Source organism: Thermothelomyces heterothallicus (genome assembly GCF_042370625.1).
Source record: "Thermothelomyces heterothallicus CBS 202.75 unplaced genomic scaffold P884_scaffold_17, whole genome shotgun sequence".
Lineage (NCBI taxonomy): Eukaryota > Fungi > Ascomycota > Sordariomycetes > Sordariales > Chaetomiaceae > Thermothelomyces > Thermothelomyces heterothallicus.
In genome coordinates this window covers 689728-708648 of record NW_027192578.1, presented here as the reverse complement: position 1 = coordinate 708648, position 18921 = coordinate 689728, and the positions used below count along the sequence as shown (strand labels likewise).

Sequence of the window (18921 nt, the reverse complement as noted above, 5' to 3'; positions counted from 1 at the left end):
GCAGCTCCAGGCTGCCTGATGGAGGAGAGAGGAGAGCTCATTGCGGCAACAGCTCGCCGACCCCAAACCAACTCTCTAACCCCGAGCATTCGCTTCCCAACTTCCACCACCCTCGGGCACCGCTGCCTCCTCTGCTGACGCTACGAACTCCGAAATACCCCTCGATCTTCTACACTTACCACATTTAGACATTTAGGGGTCGCAATGGTATGCCCTGCGTTCTCTCAGTTGCTTGTTGCAACCAAGCAGTTCCCCACTAAAGGCTCACCTCAACAGCGGTAGCGGTAGCGGTAGCGGTAGCTGACAGAGCCGACCAACAGACGTCGATAGGCACGGGTTACGACCTCGCAAACTCCATCTTCTCCCCCGATGGCCGCAATTTCCAAGTCGAGTACGCCGTAAAGGCGGTCGAGAACGGTGGCACATCGATCGGTATCCGGTGCAAGGACGGCATCGTGCTGGCCGTCGAGAAGATCATCACATCCAAGCTGCTCAAACCCAACGCCAACAAACGCATCGCAACCGTCGACAGGCACCTAGGAGTAGTACGTTAGATCTCTCTCTCTCTCTCTCGCTTCTCTCTCTCCCCTTCTCTCTTTTACACACACACACACACCCACACCTACTACGGACAGGTGAACCCCCCACTGACGTCTGCCCGCTCTTTTCACCTCGCGCACCCTATAGGTATACTCTGGCATGATCCCCGACGGCCGGCACTTTGTCGAGCGAGCGCGCGACGAGGCCCGCGCGTGGCGCGACACCGTCAAGACGCCCATCTCGACGGCCGAACTCGCCTCGCGCATGGGCGGCTACATGCAGGCCTACACGCTGTACCAGTCGGTGCGGCCCTTCGGCATCACGGCCATCATCGGCGGCTTCGACAGCCCCGAGGAGCTGCCCGTCGACGGCGAGGTCGGCAGCGGGCCGGCGTGCGGCGCCGGCGGCAAGGTCCCCGGCAAGACGCACGGCGGGCCCTTCCTCTACATGATCGAGCCCTCGGGCCTGTACTGGGGCTACTACGGCGCCGCGACCGGCAAGGGCCGGCAGGCGGCCAAGGCGGAGCTGGAGAAGCTGGATCTCGGCCGGCCCGGCGGGCCCGCCCTGACGCTCGAGGAGGCGGTCAAGGAGGCCGCGCGCATTATTTACGTCGCCCACGACGACGACAAGGAGTTTGAGCTCGAGATGACGTGGATCAGCGGGCCCGACGGGCCCACGAAGGGGTTGCATCAGGAGGTGCCCAAAGCGCTGCGGGAGGAGGCGGAGCGGCTGGCCAAGAAGGCGCAGGAGGAGAAGATGGAGGAGTAGTAAAGAAGAGGTTCATGAAACGAGGAAATGGCGTTATTGTACCATACGGAAGTGGCGGCTGCGAGGATTTGCGGGTGGGAAGGTAGATTAATTTTCCATCTGGCAGAAAAAAAAAAAAAAAATCACTAGGGGCGCCAGGAGGCCCCGGAATGAACTATTGTGATGACAGCATTTATGGCATATGTTTCTTTCCATTCTTGCCAAGTCAGATGTTGGAGAACTGTGCTACGGATCAAGAGTACGCAGTCCACGGAAATTATTCGGTACAGGTGTCTATTCTCTCTCTCCCCCTGTGTGTGTGTGTCACTACTCGTTCACATTATTGAAAACACATTTACTTCTCCTTGCCCTTGTCCTGCTCCTCCTTCGCCGCGGTCGCCGCCGCCGCCGCCGCCGCGGCGGCGTTGCTCGCATGGCTCTGGCACCAATTCAGCCAGTCCAAAAAGAAGGACGGCTGAATCCTGACCTCGCCGTCGAACCACCTGCGCTGCGTCCTCGCGTACAGCGCAAACACCTCCTCCTTCCTGCCCTCCTCGGAGCACGCGATGGATGCGACGGCCAGGCAGGCCGTCGAGACCGCCCTGGCAAAGGCGTGGGACATGTCCTTGGCCGCCTCCTCGTGCAGCTGCTCCAAGAGGGACACCATGCGTTTCAGGCTCAGCCCGGGCATCTTGGCCACTTGGCTTCCGCCCTTTGCCTTCTTCAGGCTCTTGGAGAAGGTCTGGATGACGTCGCAAGCCTTGTTGGACAGAGCCTTGGTCGTGGTCGTGCGGATCAGGTGGAGCAGCGGAAGCAGGACGTCCCAAACGTCTCGAGACCCGCTCGGGTCTGCCGCCTCCTTCCTGACGTAGATGGCGAGGAGATCCAGGACGCGGTGCTTGAAGTTGACGACCGTGTCCTTGGCATCCTTCTTCGCTTTCTTCTTGTTCGTCTTCTTGGCGCGCTGCTTGAAGATCTCGGCAAGCTTTTCGTCGACGGCCATCATTTCGGAATCCGTCATGTCTGATTCCTCGCCCGACTCGGCCTCGTGGTCCTTGTCGAGCCGGTGGGTGCCCAGGACCTCGGCAAGGGCGTCATCGAGAGCGTCCAGGGCTTCCTGGTCCTTGTCCTCGGCGTCCGCGTCCTCCTTGTCTTCTGCGTCGCTTGAACCATCATCGCTGACATCGGGCACTTCAGAGCCGGCATCTTCCAGGTCGACAATCTCCACGTCAGAGTCGATCTGCTCCTCATCGCCCTCGCCATCAGCCGCCTCGGCATCCATCATGTCCTCGTCCTCGGTACTGAACAGGGCCTGCTGTCCCTTGGCGCTCTCCTCGACGGCCAGAGGATCGAGAAGGAGTTTGAGCGCGTCCTTCGTCATGTAGCCGGTGAACGCTTCGAAGACCTGCTGCGAGACTTGCCGCATGAGCGAGGACGGTCTGGCAACCATGGCCAAGAGAATCTCGACTAGGTACTCCGAAACGCCCTCGCTCGAGTTCTGGTCGTGGCCTTCGAGTTTATCGTAACATTCGCCAAGTTCCTCAAACAGATCGATCACGTCAGGGTCCTGGTTGTAGAACTGCAGAATTGCCACGGCATGGAGGAGTGCTAATGCTTGCCGAGGTGCCCTTGTGCGATCGTTGCTCTTGGAAGGATCAAGAAGATCCTTGAGCCTTTCATATGCGCCAGAGAGCGCCGATGTAGCGACATCGTCGTCTGAATCGACATCGGCATCGATAGACAGGACGGCATTGCAAAGGTGTCCGAAATCCTCGGGTCTCCTGACGAGCTTGGCAAACGCTGAGGTCGCCCTTGACCGTAGAGACTCTCTGACGCTGTCGGGTACGGATTTGTTTGAATAGGCCAGATCGGTCAGGGCGCGGATTGCTAAGCCAGGCACCGACTTGCCCGAGGTGTCAACATCCGGGTCCTCCGAAGGGACGCTGGCCAGTCTGAACAGATACGCTCCAAGAGCCTGGTAGTATTTGGACTCATCAAGACCGCTCTTTGACGGATCTTTTAACCGTATAATTTTGAGAACGGATTTGACCGTAGTGGGTGTTGTGTGTTGCAGCAGCTTGTCCACGGTCTTGGTGTTGGTGCGCTGATCGAAGTTGTACGCCCCTTGTTTCCCAAGAAGCTCTTTGAGAACGGCGGGAAGGAGATGGGGAGCCTTCTCGACCACGGCCTCCATGCCCTTGAGCGCTTTTATAGCTGCGCGGTGAAGATAACGGTCCTCCTTGGCCGCCTGGTTCATGAGGGAGACCATGAAGTTCTTGCTGAAGATGTTTGAGGGAATGAAAGACGTATCGGCTCCGCCCTCGAGCATCTTCTGGAATATCATGAACCCCGAAAACTTCTGGCTGTCCGAGGCGCTCTTGGAGAAGAAGCTCTCTGCATGTCATCAGCTACGGGCTGTGAAACGGAAAGCATCGCGAAACTTACCGTCGACGACGCGATTCCAGAACTGTTTGAATTGATCGGCAGCGTCATTGTTTGGTTGTGAACCGAGTTTGACAAAGTACGCGAGGATCAGATCCCAGACAAAATGAAGCTGGGCAGTCCAGGTGCCCTGCTTCGGCTTCTTGTTGCCTTTTTCGTCGGATGATGTCTCCTTCCCGCTGTCCTTCAGAGCCGCGGGCAGAGCTGTAAAGGATGTAGCTGCCAAAGGGTGTCGCCATGGCTGAGACGGGACCTTCATATCGGGAAACCGGTCAAGAGCCGCTAACCAGATGCCCACGCCCTCTGGCGTCTTTGCGAACCCTTCGTCAGAAAGCTTTTCGAGGGTGGTTTCGGCCAGCTCCTGGTTCAACTGCGACATCGCCTGCACGATGACATATCCACACTGCGACCTTAACCAGCTCTTCTTCGACGAGAGCTTCAGGATAAGATCCAGGATCGAAAGCCACCTGGTCTTGTCGGAGAGAATACCGGAGCGCACGAAGCACTCGATGCCAAAGAGTTGCCCAAAATAGTGCTGTCTTTCCTCCTGGCCTGGGACACTGCCCACTGGTTGCGTCTTCTCCAGCAAGATGCCCAACACTCTGTCGAAGGTCAAGCCCGGATACTTGGAGCTCGCCAAATCCTTGTCCCCAAACAATTGGCCCAGAATTTCGGTCAATACCAGGCTGAAGCCGAGTCTTGAGGCATTCCTCCCACTGGCGAGACCACGAAACAGCCGCTTCTCGAGGTGGCGCAGGAGGACGGGCTCGGGAACGCAGTCGCCGCCGAGGAGGCCAGATATGATTACGTCGGCGGCCTCGACACGATCATTGACATCCTCGCTCCCTAGCTTTTCGTACAGCTCGAGCTCCCTCTTGCGCTCGTCGACAGTGGGGTGCTCGGTGAAGGGGGACTTGTCGAGAGTCTTGGACGACCTGGACTTCGCAGAGCCATTGATCGCCGCCGCGTCTTTCTTCGACCGTTTCTGTGAGGGTAGGTTGTCCGAGCTGGCCTCCTTGGCCATGCGCTTCCGCTTGTTGCCCATATTGTGCGTTACAGGGACTGACTGAACGTGAGGTTGGCACTGGCAGCGAAACTGGCAGTGGACTTTCCCAGGCGCTTCTGAACGTGGCCGACGTACTCTCGACCCAAGTTTTTAGCGGGGCCAATCTTTCTGCCACCTTTGACCGCTTTTCGTTCGTTCACGGATAACGCTACGGAGCGTACACTACTGTGTAAACGGGGGCGGGGCAGTTCGGGCGCGTGGCGCTGCAAGGTACCCCCGATTGCTGCACATCTTGAAGCAGGCAACACCTCGCTTTCCGCATTAGCAAGGTGGGCCATAGAATGCTTCCAGATCCGATCATAGAAAGAAGAACGAAGCGACTCAACTGCTTGGATCCCTGCGCAAAAATAAGCGTTCTTCGGCATCTTCCTCTCTGGTTGCGAGTACTATCCATCCTAGCAGGGACTCGGAAGCGGACTCTTGAGAGAAATACACCTTCTTCAAGAGCAACGTTATGCACGCGAGGCATTGGTTCTCGCAAACCTCGATCGGGGATTTTCTCTTGTCCTCGCTAACAACTATGCACTTGGGGCCCTCGGGGGGGGGGGGGGGGTTGTTCATATGAATCATCCGTACGGATGTCGCTACCAAAAGAACTGGCTCACCGCCTTTCTGCACGGACCATGGAAGGTCGCTAAAGTTTTAGAAGGCATCTTCACTAACAATCGGCCATAGTGCCTAGGCTTTAGTGGCTATAGTGCTCTGACCCACTGTACTTTATGTTGCTTTTAGCGGTTTCATTCTGCCGGTCAAATTTGGCGGTGAGCCAGTTCTTTTGGTAGCGACATCCGTACAAACGTACGCATGGCTCAAAGTCGATCCCGACTTTGCCGTCAACGCCTCCGTAGCTCCTGGTCAGGGCATTAGTGCAAGAGCTGCCTCTGACAGTCCAGGGAAGGCGGCGTTGTTGACTCTCAGTGGTCAACATTCCCATGGCGATTTCATCTACTTGGCATCGATACAAGCAGCCGCCCCTGGCCGTGGACCTTGAACTTGTTCCTGCCTAGTGTAACTTTTCGTCTCCAGCCCAAGGGAAAAAAAAAAAACTCTCTTTGCGAATCCACCGGTGGTGGGAACGTCGGATTCATTGCATCGGGAATAGTTATAAGTGGCTGCAATGCTCACTTCCGAAGTTTCCTTAGAGGTATTTGGGCCGTCACAATACTTGGAAGAGACAACTCAGTCTCATCCGAGAGTTACATACCCTCGCGACCTCGCCCGATCCCCTGACAAGGAATGTTTGAGGAGCGAACCAAGATGAACACCGAGCTCTTGCTGGATACCACAGCAACCGACCGAATACCCTGTTGTCGTTACAGTGGCAGCCAGATGACATGGTTCGCAACGTTACCCAATGTTAAGCTTGGCTTTAAAAACCCCCTTCCACCCAAGGGTTTTTTTTTTCCTCGTACACAGACCAGCCAGTCTCCTAGACAACACCGCTTAGATTTCCAGTTCCGAACTGTGCCCGCCCGCATCCTCCCCTTGTTCGCCGAAGAGCTCACCGCCCTCTCGCGCCGAACGTCTTCTCTCTTTCAGAGGAAAAGATCCTCATTTGTTTGTCTTTTTCCCCGTCGAATTCTCGCCGGCGCAGCCGAAAACATTCAAGTCTGCTGGAGACCCAAGTGGAAACCCCGGACACGTTGTACCTTGCAGCAGCCCTAAAGTCCCGTGCGGTTGTCTCGACTACGCTAGCGCACTGCATTTGCACTCGGGGTTCAAGGGGTCCATTCGATCCATTGGTCGAAGCCAAGAGACAAAACTTTGTGGGGACATTTACGATCCGTTGCCGCGGTTGCCTGTCCGGAACAACGTGACGAGCGCCAGAGATTCATGCGAGCTTGAGTGACTTGGTCGCTTGAAGCTTTCTCGAGTAGTCCGTTTGGTCTTGCAGTTCGTCTAAACAAAATCTGGAACGGGATTGTCAGCTGAGGAGCTCATGATTCGACTAAGGCACCAAGTGCCTGGTTGAGGAAAGGGCATGGTGAGAAGTGGAGAGATGTCGTCGAGTTGTACTCCGTACCTTTCAGTTTTTGTCAACGGCCCCAGAAATCCGCTCACGATTCCTACAATCACCAAACCACAATGCATCCATATCCGTGGTGCACTGAGAATGGGGCGAACGGCTTCCTCGAAAACGCAGAGTTAGAAGCTGAATAGTCCGCATAATCTCGGTGGGGTTCGGTGAGCGAGTGGGCTTGGTCCACCTTGCCGAACATTCCACCCACATCATGCATAAGAAGATCAAGTCCACGTACTATACACTAGGTATTCTCGCTCGCGTATCCTAAGTGCCGGGAGCGGCCTCCAAAAGAGGTTGACAAAGATAAGCCCAGGAGGGATGCCGTGGCAGGGCAGAACTTTTCGCAACAATTCTCGACATCTCGACAGCACCAAATCAGCAATTCAGCCTGCTCGCGGCGTCGACGAGCTCCCGCTGGCAAAGCTGAGAGGGATCCACAGAGTCATCCTGTCCTGTCATTTTCGGGTGGTGTCGGAATTCCATCGAATTTGGGGACGCATCTCGACCTCGAAATCTTATAAGACCTGATGCATAGAAATCGACTGCTGAGAGGGCTTGGCGAGCGCAATCATCATACCACGTCGAACCAAACACCAGCTAATAAGTGAAAGCTTGTATATCGCATTTATGAACCTTGTCAACACTTGTAAAGTAAGGTGTGTGTGACAGCTTCCATGCAACGCCAGCCGCGTGGCTGTGAAATTATCATCAGTCTGGGGAAGCACCCAAGTTGGCAACCCTTGCCGGCTCTCGTCAGGTGACACCGCGTCTCGAGCCCAGCTACCCCGCGGAACGGGGAGCACGGAGGCTGTTTATCTGGTCCCAAAGCTCGCGTCTGGTTTGTTTACTTTCGTTCTACCCCGCGCCAACCACCACCACCGCATGCGGAGGAAGGGGATTCTGTCAAGCGCCCTGTAAGATGTGCCAATGCGTCAATCAGGTCTCCGGACGCGGCAGATTCCCCTGCTGCTCTGCCACGCCTGTGCATTGTGCACAACATTCTGCGCCTTCTGATGCAGCTTCTCAAACATGCCCTTGCCATGCATGACCTGGCAAACCAGAGGCGCGCGAGTGGACTCTCGCCAAAAACCAAGCCAATCCACATTCGGATGCGGAGGGATGGAGGACCCATTGTCTGGGAGTCTTTCGTGCGTGGCTGATGTGAGCTGGAAACGTAACTAACCCCAAGCATGGGAAGCATGGGAAGCGTGGTAAGCGTGGGCGCCTGGCAGCTGAACTCGGCTGCATTGGCGCCGTGGAGCCGGCACCGAAAGCTCGACTTTGGATCACGATTGGACGAGTATTCGGTGTTTGCTGCCGCTCTCGCCGGGGTCATGCAAGTCATTGGGCAACCATTTGCGCTTCTGTGCGTCCAGCGCTGATCAGCCGACGGGGCTCGCCAAAGGCGACAACAAAGGGCAACTTGGTCGTGGGGAACGTAAACAAAGACTTTCGTCATACGCCAAGTTATGGACGTCGCCCGGTTGTCCACGCCAGTTTTCTCCAGAAACATTCTTTGTTCTTCTTGTCCCTTGTAACGACACAACGAATCAGGTTGGTCGAGAATGACGAGGGGGTCGGGGGCGCTATCGGCGATCTTGCTCAGCCTTGGAACATCGCGCCGGCTCGAAGCATGGGGTGGCCGCCGCAGCCCTGCCAGGCAAGGTGACGACGGCTTGCCAGATTGGGACCGCAGGAAAGCTGAGGGATTCGGCAACCCCCAACCAGGCAACCGTAATGCTATTTTCAGCCTCAACTTTCGCGTGGAGAAGAATCCATTGAGGCGAGTTCTGTCTCAGGATCTTTTGGAGGAATCAAAGGTGTACGCTTGTTTTACGAAGTTAGGCTTAACGTTACTTTTATCCAGGTCTTGATGGCCGCGGGCAAATTGTCCGATGCGGGAGCGGGATGACATGGAACAGTTTTCCAGGTCTAGTGTAATGACGGAAACGGACAACTACCGTACATGTATGCAAGTTCTTCGCTTATTTTGCCGGACGGCGAACGATCTAACACGTTATCTGCGTACCTTACTTGTAAGTCGGTAGTGCGCGAATGGATTGCTTCGTAACCTGCGGTTGCGAGAAAGGCTCGCAGCAAATCAGAACCAGCCAATCGGCCCCTTGAGTTCCACAACTCGAGAGTTCGGCGAGTCGCCATTGCCCGGACCAGCCAAGGAGCGGGACAGACAGGGGCCCCGGTCGATCGATTCAACCGTTGCTGGGAGCCCAACTTGCGCCCCAGTTTGGCAAGGCCTTTCCTGACGCCTTTGCTTCCAGACCTTGTGACGTGAGTTGCTCGGATTGCTGTATGGAGTAGTGATGACGCAACAGACTCGACAGAAACCTCCATGAAAAGCCGCGGTCCAACTCTGCAGATCGTGAAAGGGAATTCGGAAACCAGCTTCACGAGAGAAGTACAGTACAGTACCTGCACAGTGCACTGCAACACCATGGAAACGCTTTGAGCGGACAGGAGAGGCTTCTGAAGCAGTTCCGCTGCGGGCTGATGAGCCCGGCTCCTTGCAAGTGTCTGTGCTGCCCGACATTGAACGGCAGTGTTGGCTCGCAAAGTTTCAGTCGCCCAAGGGATTACATGACCTACCGCTAGCGTACTGTGTAGATAGATATCTTCTTGCCTTCCAGTCTACAAAGTAGCTACTACTCCGTACCGCGTTCAAGCAGTTGCTTTGGGTTGGTCAAGTCAACTCTCTCTCAGCCACCTTCAAAGCAGATGCGAGTGCCGTACCTGAAGTGAACTGGACGGACGCAGCAAAAACCTGATCTGGTGAGCTCTGCTGGTGTCATCTTTAAGACCGCCCGGAGACCGCATTTCGGTGCCGAGCCGTCCTGAAACAGGCACTTGAGAGAGGCGCTGCTGACATGGGAAGGGGGGCTGCGGAATACAGTCTGTTCGGCGTCCGGAGAGGTCCAACCGCCCGATCAGCCCTTTTCCCCATGTTTCCAGTATGTGCGGTCCGCAAAGCAGCCACTCTGCACGGGCTGGCCTGAATGAGCGGCCGGTTTGAAGCTCGACGTGGGACGACTTCGTGATCAAATAGAGTGGGGACGAAGCGTCGGGCAGGAAGCAAGAATTCGGATAGGTATGTTTCTTGCTTTGCCCGGCATCTACTTCGCTCACCCACGGAGACCGCGCCAAGAGGGAACGCCATGACGCTGGCTGCGCCAGACAACGAGCCCAGGGTGTTCGTCGCAGCTGCGGCCACGAGGCGCGAGTGCATGCATACGGCAAAACCTTGAGTGTAGGCCCCAACAGTTAGTTTCTGGCGACAATGCTTCTTACCATGTATGAAAGCATGGAGTGCTGTGCAGTACATCTGCGGCGGTTCCCCGTGTTGGAGGGTACTTCTCCCTGCCGTGTGTTCCACTGTTCCACAGAGGGAATGGTGTTAACTACTCCGATTTGTGCCGCGCAGGACACATGTCACTCCCAAGCGCCGTGCCGTAAGAGCTGCCTCCAGGGAAGGAGCTCCCGCTCCACAAGCTCCCAGAGCTCCACGACAGGGGTCCCGCTGCTGAAGGGCCGTGTCGCCAGGTACCTTGCGCAGTAACCGCAACAACCAGCGTAACCCGGCGAATCGCCCCTGACAACACGCGAGAAAACCAACTGCTTGATCGGGCTTCCCTGTCGATGCTGTGCACCCACGCCGGGAAGAGTAAAATCCTTTTCTTAAGAGGTTCCCTCCCGGTAATTGTGAGCTTCGGTTCCTCAACTGCAAGTCCGTCAAGCAGCAAACTTTTGATTCGGTAAGCAGCCTGGCCGTGTGCCGTGCACTCGGCGCCGATATCACCTGCAGACCTGGGGCAAGCTGGAAATTCGAAGACTTGCTGCAGGAAGCTGCCCGGTTTTGCTGATTTCCAGGTGAAGCGCCCGCCCTGCACTTTACCCAGAAACTTTCAGTTCGACGTGCACCCGTCCGTCCGAGGACGGACTACCACTTTCCAAGCTTCTGTTTCTTTATTCCAATCCCTTTCTTTCTCTTTCTGCCGTCTGAGGAATTCGTGCAGCAAACAGTCTCCCTTCGAATCCCCCAGCAAACCCTCTGCATTCGTACCCCTACGAAACCTCCCGGCCTGCGCTGAAAAGCGGGACCCCCGCTATAACTCGCAAGCTTCCACCCTCCCTGGTTCTGCCAGCCCCGGGTCCGCAGACCGCCCGCGTTGCACCGGACGACGAGAGAAAACTGAAGTTCGGATCCAGCAACGTTGACACTTTTGCTCCCGAACACCTCTCAACAGGTGCAACCGAGGTGGTCGTCGCCGATTGAAGTCGACTGCATCTCTGGGATTACGGTGCTGCTGCATCCAGTGCAGTGCTTCTCCAAATCGACCAACATCTCCAACTCCCTTCGACGCACCTTGTCAAGACAAACCCCCCTGCATGTTGTTGCATGGCATCTTCCTCCAGCGTTTGCTACTCCGGATCCTCTTGACCTCAACTACCACGACATAGGTTGTCCAAGAGACAGGAACACACAGCCGCATCTGTGCATGCACCCTTATCCTGTACCACCATGGAGACGTCCTCGCCGCTGGCTGCAATGCGGCCGGCGCCGCCCTCCTCCTTCGGGCAGTCCAACATGTTCGGTCCGCACTTAGTGCCCAGTCCGCTGGGCAGGAACCAGTTTACTTTCCAGCTCCCGAAACAGGAATACTTTAACAATGGGAAAGGTGCTCCGGGCTCCTCTCCAGGGACATCTCTGGCGGCTGATTTGTCACAAAACTTCAACCTCAACGATGCCAGGTTGGTGCCTTTCCCTCCTGCCCGAGATGTCTGTTCGCACTATGGCTTACACGGTCGCCAATTCCACGCAGCAGCCCCATGTTCCCGACCCCGCGCCGTGCCCTCTTCACGACGGCCGCCATGATGGACGCACTCGAGAGCCGTGGTAAGCTGGGGGAACAGAATGAGAACACACAAACGGGCTGTGGGACTGACAAGTCGGGGCGTGCAGGCTATGTGACTACGCCGCCTCTCCCGGCTTCGTCTCCCGGCTGCACGGATATGATGGACATGTCCCCGCTGCCTCACAAGACTCCATTTGTGGCACATGATGACCTTCCTTCGCCGACCCCGGGCTCCGACGATGTGATGATGGAAACACCCGGCTCGCTGCAGCCTTCGAAGCCTATCGTGGCCGAGTAAGCCTTCCCAAGTTCGAAACGATGGCGCGAGGTCCCGTACCTACTAACACGTATCTTGCAGACGGAGAAGGATCGGTCTCAGGCGGCCATCTCTCACTCGATCCAAAGGGTACACCGCGATCGGCACGGCTGTCCGCACACAGGGCAAAGGTCAGCCCGCACCGTTCCGGTTCGAGGCCGGGGGTGATGGGAATTTCGATTCTTCCCCTTCTTCATCCCCGTCATCGAGCGAGTGCTTCGAGGATTCTCCACCACAGGACCGGCGCTCCAAGAGCGCCAACAGCCCGTGTGCTTCCATGGCCGCCACCCGCCCCAAAGCGCACTTTAACAGCCTCAACAGTATGAACGGCGTTCGGAATGGGTCACCCATTACCGGCCACGGACGCAGATCGGCGAATCCGTTCCTACGTCCGCGCAAGCAGCAGTATCGACGCTCATTGAGCATGTTCGAAAACGCCGAGGATGTGGTTGGGTCAAAAAATGAGGGCCCGGCCTTGGCTTCCACGGCACTGCAGTCGGTCATGGACTTGGAGGAACAGAACGAACTGGTCCTCCCGCACTTTTTTCCCGAGGACGAGTGTGACAACATCCCGCGCATCACGCGCGAGACCATGATTGACGTGCTCGACGGGAAATATAGCGACAAGTTCGACCACAAGATGATCATCGACTGCCGGTTCGAGTACGAATACGAAGGGGGCCACATCGATGGCGCCATCAACTACAACGACAAGGAGTTGCTGGCCAGCCAGTTGGTCGATAACCCCATGGAAGGCCGTACTCTCCTGATCTTTCACTGCGAATACTCCGCACACCGTGCTCCGATCATGGCCCGTCATCTCCGTGCAAGAGACCGGAACGAGAACGCCGCCCAATATCCCAAACTGTACTACCCCCAGATCTATATCCTGGATGGCGGCTACAGCGCCTTCTTTGCCGAGCATCGGGACCGTTGCTACCCTCAGGCCTACGTCGAGATGAATGCTGCCGAGCACGTTAATACCTGCGAGCGGGAGATGAATCGCCTGCGTCAGAACCGCAGGGGCCTGGGACGTGCGCAAACCTACGCTTTCGGCCAACAAGATCCAGGATTGCAGGATTCTCCCACTGCTCCCGGTCGTGCCAACCCTCGCGATCGTGACATATCCAGGATGTTCGGTGGCTCCCCAACACTCGCTGTCGAGCGAGGACCAGCCAGGAGAATGGCGTCCTATTAACAGCTTCGTCGTCGAGCAAGCCCCCCCCCCTTTTTTTTTTTTTTTGCTTCGACGCAGAGGGGGGAGGGGTACCTTATGGATCGGCAACCGGCAATCTTGTCTGCTGGCGGCACACTCTGAACACAACTCTACCATCCTACCACCGCTGATCATTTCCTTTGTCATTGTTCGACTTCTCTTTCATGCCTTTGGCTCAACCCCACTGGGACTCCCGGCCGGTTTGTCGGCGGAAGGAGTGATCATCTAACAATCGCCGGCAACCCAGAGACCCAGAGAGCATTCCTTTTTTTTTTCCTTTCTGCGGCATTAGACCTTGTTGGCATAGCGTGGCATTTATCCGGGCATCATCAGGCCCTGGATCCGGCATCCTCGGGCTCGGCAGCCTGGTTTCTTTCATCATCCGGCATTGTCATTGCGTCGGCATCATTCACCATTGCATCGCATCTTCTTTGAGTATGCGGCAGATGTCTTCACGACCCATGGGGGCCCGAGATATAGGCAACTCGGCTGCCCGGTGTCATGCCATTTACCGGTCCCGCCGCGGCACGAGACTGGCTAGTATTTTTCTAATACCCCCCAGCGATCACGCTGATGACCGCTCCTGGACTCCTTTTTTCTCCGCCGCAAAGTCCCCTCGAGAGCCGTCGACGATCGCAGCCACCTGCCCAGACGTGGCCTTTTCTCATCATCTCATATGATTGTACGAATACATCACCAGATCACATCTTCCAGCTCGGTCCGACATACACTGAGCCCAACACGAACTTCCTTTGTTCGAGTTATCACGACCTCATTTCCCCGGAACATAAAAATGGAGACGTGGTGGACCAGAATGCGCAGTTCACGATTGCACTCGTGTGGTGGTTTGCATGGTTTTACCGCAGAGAAAAGGGGGGGAAGCGAGAACTAAATTACCAGTTGTGCATGGAAACAGCGCATGGAAGATTTTTGTGTCGCAGGGAAGATAACAGGGTTCGGTGGTTCGCTCTTCCACCCGAAACACTCAACGGGGATGGGGGAGAGATGGTGGCAGTGGAGAGGAAGGAGAGAAGGGGAGGGGCTTCTATGGCGTTGGGACGAGACCGTTCTGAAGGGCGCTGCCCACGACATAAGGACTTATGCTTCCCATCATCTTCACCCATCTGTCTGCCCTGTTCAACCCCGCTTCCTATCAAGGTTGCGGGGGCCTGAGGGAGGTCTTTCATGTTTTTGCTCTTTCCCTTGAGCAGTATTTTGCTGGCAGTTTGGTTCTACGGCCCTTCTTTGTATCTTCTACATGGGAAAGTTTTGGCTGGAGAAAGCCAATAACACTCTGTAGCTTACCGTCACTTCGAGTAGCGAGACACAAAACTGAATCAAAAAAGGAAGAAAAAAAATCCAAAACTACTTCATTTATTTACTGCTTTTATCGCATGGTGATGGCGTCGACACTCCCTGTCGGAGCTCTTTTACAACACCGAGCCCAATTTTTTGCTCCTTTACCCCCTTCTCCTGCATGGCAGTTGTGACTCATCCCTCGGACCTTATCTGCAGAGCAGCGGGAAAATGGTAGCATTGGAGACGGACGTTTTGCTGATTTTTCTCCCCAACCCCGCCCCCTACTTGGACTTACTTGGGCATAGTAATTTATAGGTGCCGATAAGACCTGGGTCCGTTCATGCTGGCTAGACGGTCATTGCGTCCTGTGTGGAATAGGTTAGCCTCATGGGCAAGAGAGAAACAGCGGTATATGGAGGTGCTGGTCTTAATGAGCGCGAGGTCTGCTTTTCCCCCTCCGAGTCTCCAGGACTGGCATAAAAAATAAAAGAACATTTTGTGCGCATGCCTGTCTGGGCGTGAGTCGGGGGGGTTAGGGACTATTTCAGAGAAATCGGAAAAAGAATGCTTATTCCGTACACTTGGAGCATAGCTACACTAGGAATGATTTAGCTTTGCATCTGATGCTTCGGATTTGGGGATGGGAGTTTATTGTGGGCCTCGACTTACACGCAGCTAAAACCCCGATGGTTTCGGAGCTCGGCCCGGAGAGGTGGGGCAGACTGGCCGCTGTACCCGCGGGAGTGACCCACTCCGCCCCGGCGCCATGGCCCGACATGGCCGAAAGCCCGTGTCCAACCGCTCCGCTTTGAGAACAACAGGGAATGACCTTGGCATCAACTAGAGACAAATGAGGCCATACTTAAGAAATCATTCCGGCTTTCAGTTAGCCCAAAGGCCAAATGTCCACGTGATTACAGCCATTATTATTGCAGTAGCGTAGTGGTATATGCAATACTCCGTATATACGGATTAACTACACACAGATAGCATTTACAAAGCGAGGGGGGCGATAAGATAAGCAATAGTACGCTCAGCGTCCTGCATCATTGCGTCGCGCTCTCGTTCATTTCCAGATTTGAGCCAACTTTAGAGAATGAGTTCAACCTCAAACACGACGCCACATCGACTCATATAAAAACGTGTTCCCTTTCTCAAGAGCTTCAATTCATTTCGTCTGATATTTTAAAAATATAGGAGCCCAATCCACCCTTGAAATCCGGCCCACCCAATGCCTACGCGGGATGAGGTCAACCTCACTCTCTGCCTCCCGGACAATTTCAACTTCCTCTCTCATCCCTCGGTAGCCGGGCATCGTTATTAAGTCTTTTGCACACACCATGGCTGCCAAGATGTCAGTCAAACGCACCATGACCTTCAGCGACATAACAGACACTGACCAGATCAGCTTCGTATTCGGCAGCGTCGACGGCCAACTTCGGTCAGCATTCGGGAAGCTCGCAACATTGCACGCCAAAAACATATTTAGCTTCGCAATAGTGACAGGAAACCTATTTGGTGCGGGGCAAGATGACGACCAGATTGCTGACCTACTTGCCGGGCGGATCGAGATTCCGTGTCCGACCTATTTTACAGTCGGCACCGTTCCCTTGCCTGCGTCCGTCATCGAGCGAATCGAGAAAGATGAAGACATCGCCCCCAACCTTTACTATCTTGGGAAGCGCAGCGTTACCAAGACTTCCGAGGGGGTCCGCATCGTGACCCTGGGCGGCATGCTTGACCTCAACATCGTGGCCGGGGTTTCCAAGGAGCAACATGATCCAATCCACACCGAAGGAGACGCGAAGGCGCTCCGAGGAGCTAACGACGCCGACATACTCCTCACTACCATGTGGCCCGCCGAGGTCTGGAAGAACAGCTCCAAGGCGAAGGAACTGCAGATCGGCCCGGACGCGGCACCTTCCAGCCAGACAATCGCCGAACTTTGCGACGCCCTGAAACCCAGATATCACTTTTCCATGTCGCCTGGTAATTTCGCCTTTGAGCGCGAGCCCTTCTTCCCCGACGCCGCCCCGGAAGACAAGGACAAGGGCATCGCCCTTACACGCTTCATCTCCCTGGCGCCCTGGGCAAACACGGCGAAGGCCAAGTCCATGTACGCCTTCGCGCTCAACCGAGAAACCGTCATCACGCCGCCGGCCGGGAGCACCCTCACGCCCTTTTACAAGCCGGCGCCCAAGAAGCGCACGGCCGACCAAGCCGGGTTCAGCCGCTTTTCCGACGGCCACCAGGACCACGACCAGCGGCGACGCAGGCACCACCACCACCGCCGCCGCGAGCGCTCCCCCCCGCCCGGCCCGGACCGCTGCTTCTTCTGCCTGTCCAACCCCAACCTGCCCACCCACATGGTCTGCAGCGTCGGGGAGGACACGTACCTCGCTACCGCCAAGGGTCCGCTCCCTGCCGCCGACACCTTCCGGGAGCAGGGCATCGGGTTCCCGGGCCACTTCATCATCACGCCGCTCACGCACGCCCCCTCGCTCAGCGCCGCGGCCATGAGCGACGAGCAGGAGGCCAGGAGGACCTTTGCCGAGATGGCGCGGTTCCGCGACGCGCTGCAGAACATGGTGGCGGACGCGTCGAGGCGCCAGCTGGGCGCCGTCACGTGGGAGATCAACCGGGCGCGCAACATCCACGTGCATTGGCAGTTCCTTCCCGTCCCCGCCGAGATGGTCAGCAAGGGCTTGGTCGAGGCCGGGTTCAGGGTGCTGGCCGGGGACATGAAGCTGGGCAAGTTCACCGTCAAGGACTTCGGCACCGCCGACGAGGTGCCCGGGGATTATTTCAGGGTCTGGATCTGGGCCGAGGAGGACGGCGAAGACGGCAGCAGCGCTAAGGTGGTGGGCAACAGCCTGTTGCTACCCTTCGACGAGGGCGTCCGGTTTGACCTGCAGTACCCGCGCAAGGTCATGGCCAAGCTGCTGGGCCTCGAGGATCGCACGGTCTGGCAGGATGTGGTGCAGTCGGAGCAGGAGGAGACTGCGGACGTGGCAGCATTCAGAAAGGCATTCAAGAAGTGGGACTTTACCCTGGACACCTAAGTACACAGGTGCGCTCGATCAGCCGCGCAGGCTGTACATACAGGCAAACGCTGAAGTTGACCGGCGTGTTGAGTTCACGGCAGATGGCGTAATGGAAAACGGAGATTAGAAAGCATCGCGAGAACATTGCGAGGTGCCTCTGATTACAAGGGGTAGCATGGTTTTCCCGCATGATTGGCCTCGAAATGACCGTCGGAGCTCAGAGACATCCTCGCAACCCTCCTAGAAAGCCTGGCTTGTCCTTTCCTTGACCACGTGTGTGAAGAAGATTCATAATCTATAATTGCGAACCGCCCGGCCGGATCGCATCTGCGAGACACTCGTTAGTTCGTCGAGTACTGGAGAACCCTGTGTGAAGTTGAATCAGCGTCTGCTCCCCCAAAAACAAAAGTAAAGCCTCGGGCCAGGACGTGATAATACTTCTTGACTCGCGGCTTGAACATGGTCATCCCGCCGCAGTTGAGGCACCGCAACATGTCGTTTGACTTGAACCCCGAGAGCAGGTTGCAAGACCCGCAGATGTAGTAGATTTTCTCGTCGGGCGTGGCGTAGGCTGCGCGGCCGGGATTCACACGCGGCCGGAACGGGAGGCCCTGGGGCTGGCTGAGGCTGGCGGCCGCTTGGGAGGGGCTGACGATGTTTGTGCGCCTGGTTTTGGACTGGTAGAGGATGCGGGTGTCGTCTTCTTCTTCTTCTTCTTCTTCTTCTTCTTCTTTGTCCTTTGCACCGTTGGCGGGAACGGCGCTGCCCTCCTGCTGAGAGAAACTGGGGGTCCGGCTGCCGCCGTGGTTGCCGGCGGCTTGCTGCTGTTGGGCCGACTGGCGAACCGGGGGCACGTATGCCTCGCGGAAGGACATGATGGGCAGAAGAAGAACTCTAGATTATCTGGGCTATGTGTTTTACGAAGGTGCAGTTGGTGATCGACTGGCTGGATTCATCGATGTGGGAGTAAGTGCGAGAGATGTCGGGCTTGTTCGGGGGTGACTGGAAAGGCGCCATTTTAAATTCTATGGTCTCTGTTGTTTCCTGACACGATACTACTACTGCCAGTTTGTAGTCATTTGTTTCTGCGGGAAGGTACCGGGCTTTTATCTCAAATGTTGGCCTGCTCTTGCCATTGTCATTTGTGCTGCTGCAATCATAAAGTATTGCGCAGTGGCGCACTTGCCTAAATTGGTTATTCATCGCCAATACCAACATGTGCACGTTTACAGTAATGAAGGGACGGTGCCGCGATTGGATGCAAATAACGTTAGTTATATAACTAGCGGTTCCTTGGCAACTGCACCCGCCCCTCCCTTATCAACTTATCTTGGCTCGGCTGCCACTCCCCCGGCCAAAA

The 18921-nt window shown here is 56.1% G+C and overlaps 6 protein-coding genes across 6 annotated transcripts; 4 read left to right on the top strand and 2 right to left on the bottom strand.

Moving 5' to 3' along the window:
* Positions 1-204: 204 nt before the first annotated feature.
* On the top strand, positions 205-1308 carry P884DRAFT_271047 (nucleophile aminohydrolase; the record flags this gene model as incomplete). The annotated part of the gene is made up of 3 exons (XM_069442400.1): positions 205-207; positions 321-545; positions 688-1308. The coding sequence occupies 3 exons, from the start codon at positions 205-207 to the stop codon at positions 1306-1308; spliced, it is 849 nt and encodes a 282-aa protein (XP_069296263.1).
* Positions 1309-1642: 334 nt separating this feature from the next.
* P884DRAFT_204061 (DNA polymerase phi-domain-containing protein) lies at positions 1643-4774 on the bottom strand (the record flags this gene model as incomplete). Its single annotated transcript, XM_069438548.1, has 2 exons — positions 1643-3681; positions 3733-4774. The coding sequence occupies 2 exons, from the start codon at positions 4772-4774 to the stop codon at positions 1643-1645; spliced, it is 3081 nt and encodes a 1026-aa protein (XP_069296262.1).
* A 5214-nt stretch (positions 4775-9988) lies between these two features.
* Positions 9989-11106, top strand: P884DRAFT_278875 (uncharacterized protein; the record flags this gene model as incomplete). The annotated part of the gene is made up of 2 exons (XM_069443239.1): positions 9989-10053; positions 10854-11106. The coding sequence occupies 2 exons, from the start codon at positions 9989-9991 to the stop codon at positions 11104-11106; spliced, it is 318 nt and encodes a 105-aa protein (XP_069296261.1).
* A 740-nt stretch (positions 11107-11846) lies between these two features.
* P884DRAFT_204362 (Rhodanese-like domain-containing protein) lies at positions 11847-13200 on the top strand (the record flags this gene model as incomplete). The annotated part of the gene is made up of 2 exons (XM_069438571.1): positions 11847-11980; positions 12045-13200. 2 exons carry the CDS (start codon positions 11847-11849, stop codon positions 13198-13200), a joined length of 1290 nt encoding a protein of 429 aa, XP_069296260.1.
* A 2390-nt stretch (positions 13201-15590) lies between these two features.
* On the top strand, positions 15591-17895 carry P884DRAFT_261585 (CwfJ C-terminus 1-domain-containing protein-like protein). The gene is made up of 2 exons (XM_069441569.1): positions 15591-15871; positions 15926-17895. The coding sequence occupies exons 1-2, from the start codon at positions 15858-15860 to the stop codon at positions 17577-17579; spliced, it is 1668 nt and encodes a 555-aa protein (XP_069296259.1). The 5' UTR covers positions 15591-15857; the 3' UTR covers positions 17580-17895.
* Positions 17715-18494, bottom strand: P884DRAFT_310487 (uncharacterized protein). Its single transcript, XM_069445186.1, has 2 exons — positions 18000-18494; positions 17715-17927 (listed from the first exon to the last, which is right to left on the bottom strand). Exons 1-2 carry the CDS (start codon positions 18434-18436, stop codon positions 17903-17905), a joined length of 462 nt encoding a protein of 153 aa, XP_069296258.1. The 5' UTR covers positions 18437-18494; the 3' UTR covers positions 17715-17902.
* Between the last annotated feature and the right edge of the window lie 427 nt (positions 18495-18921).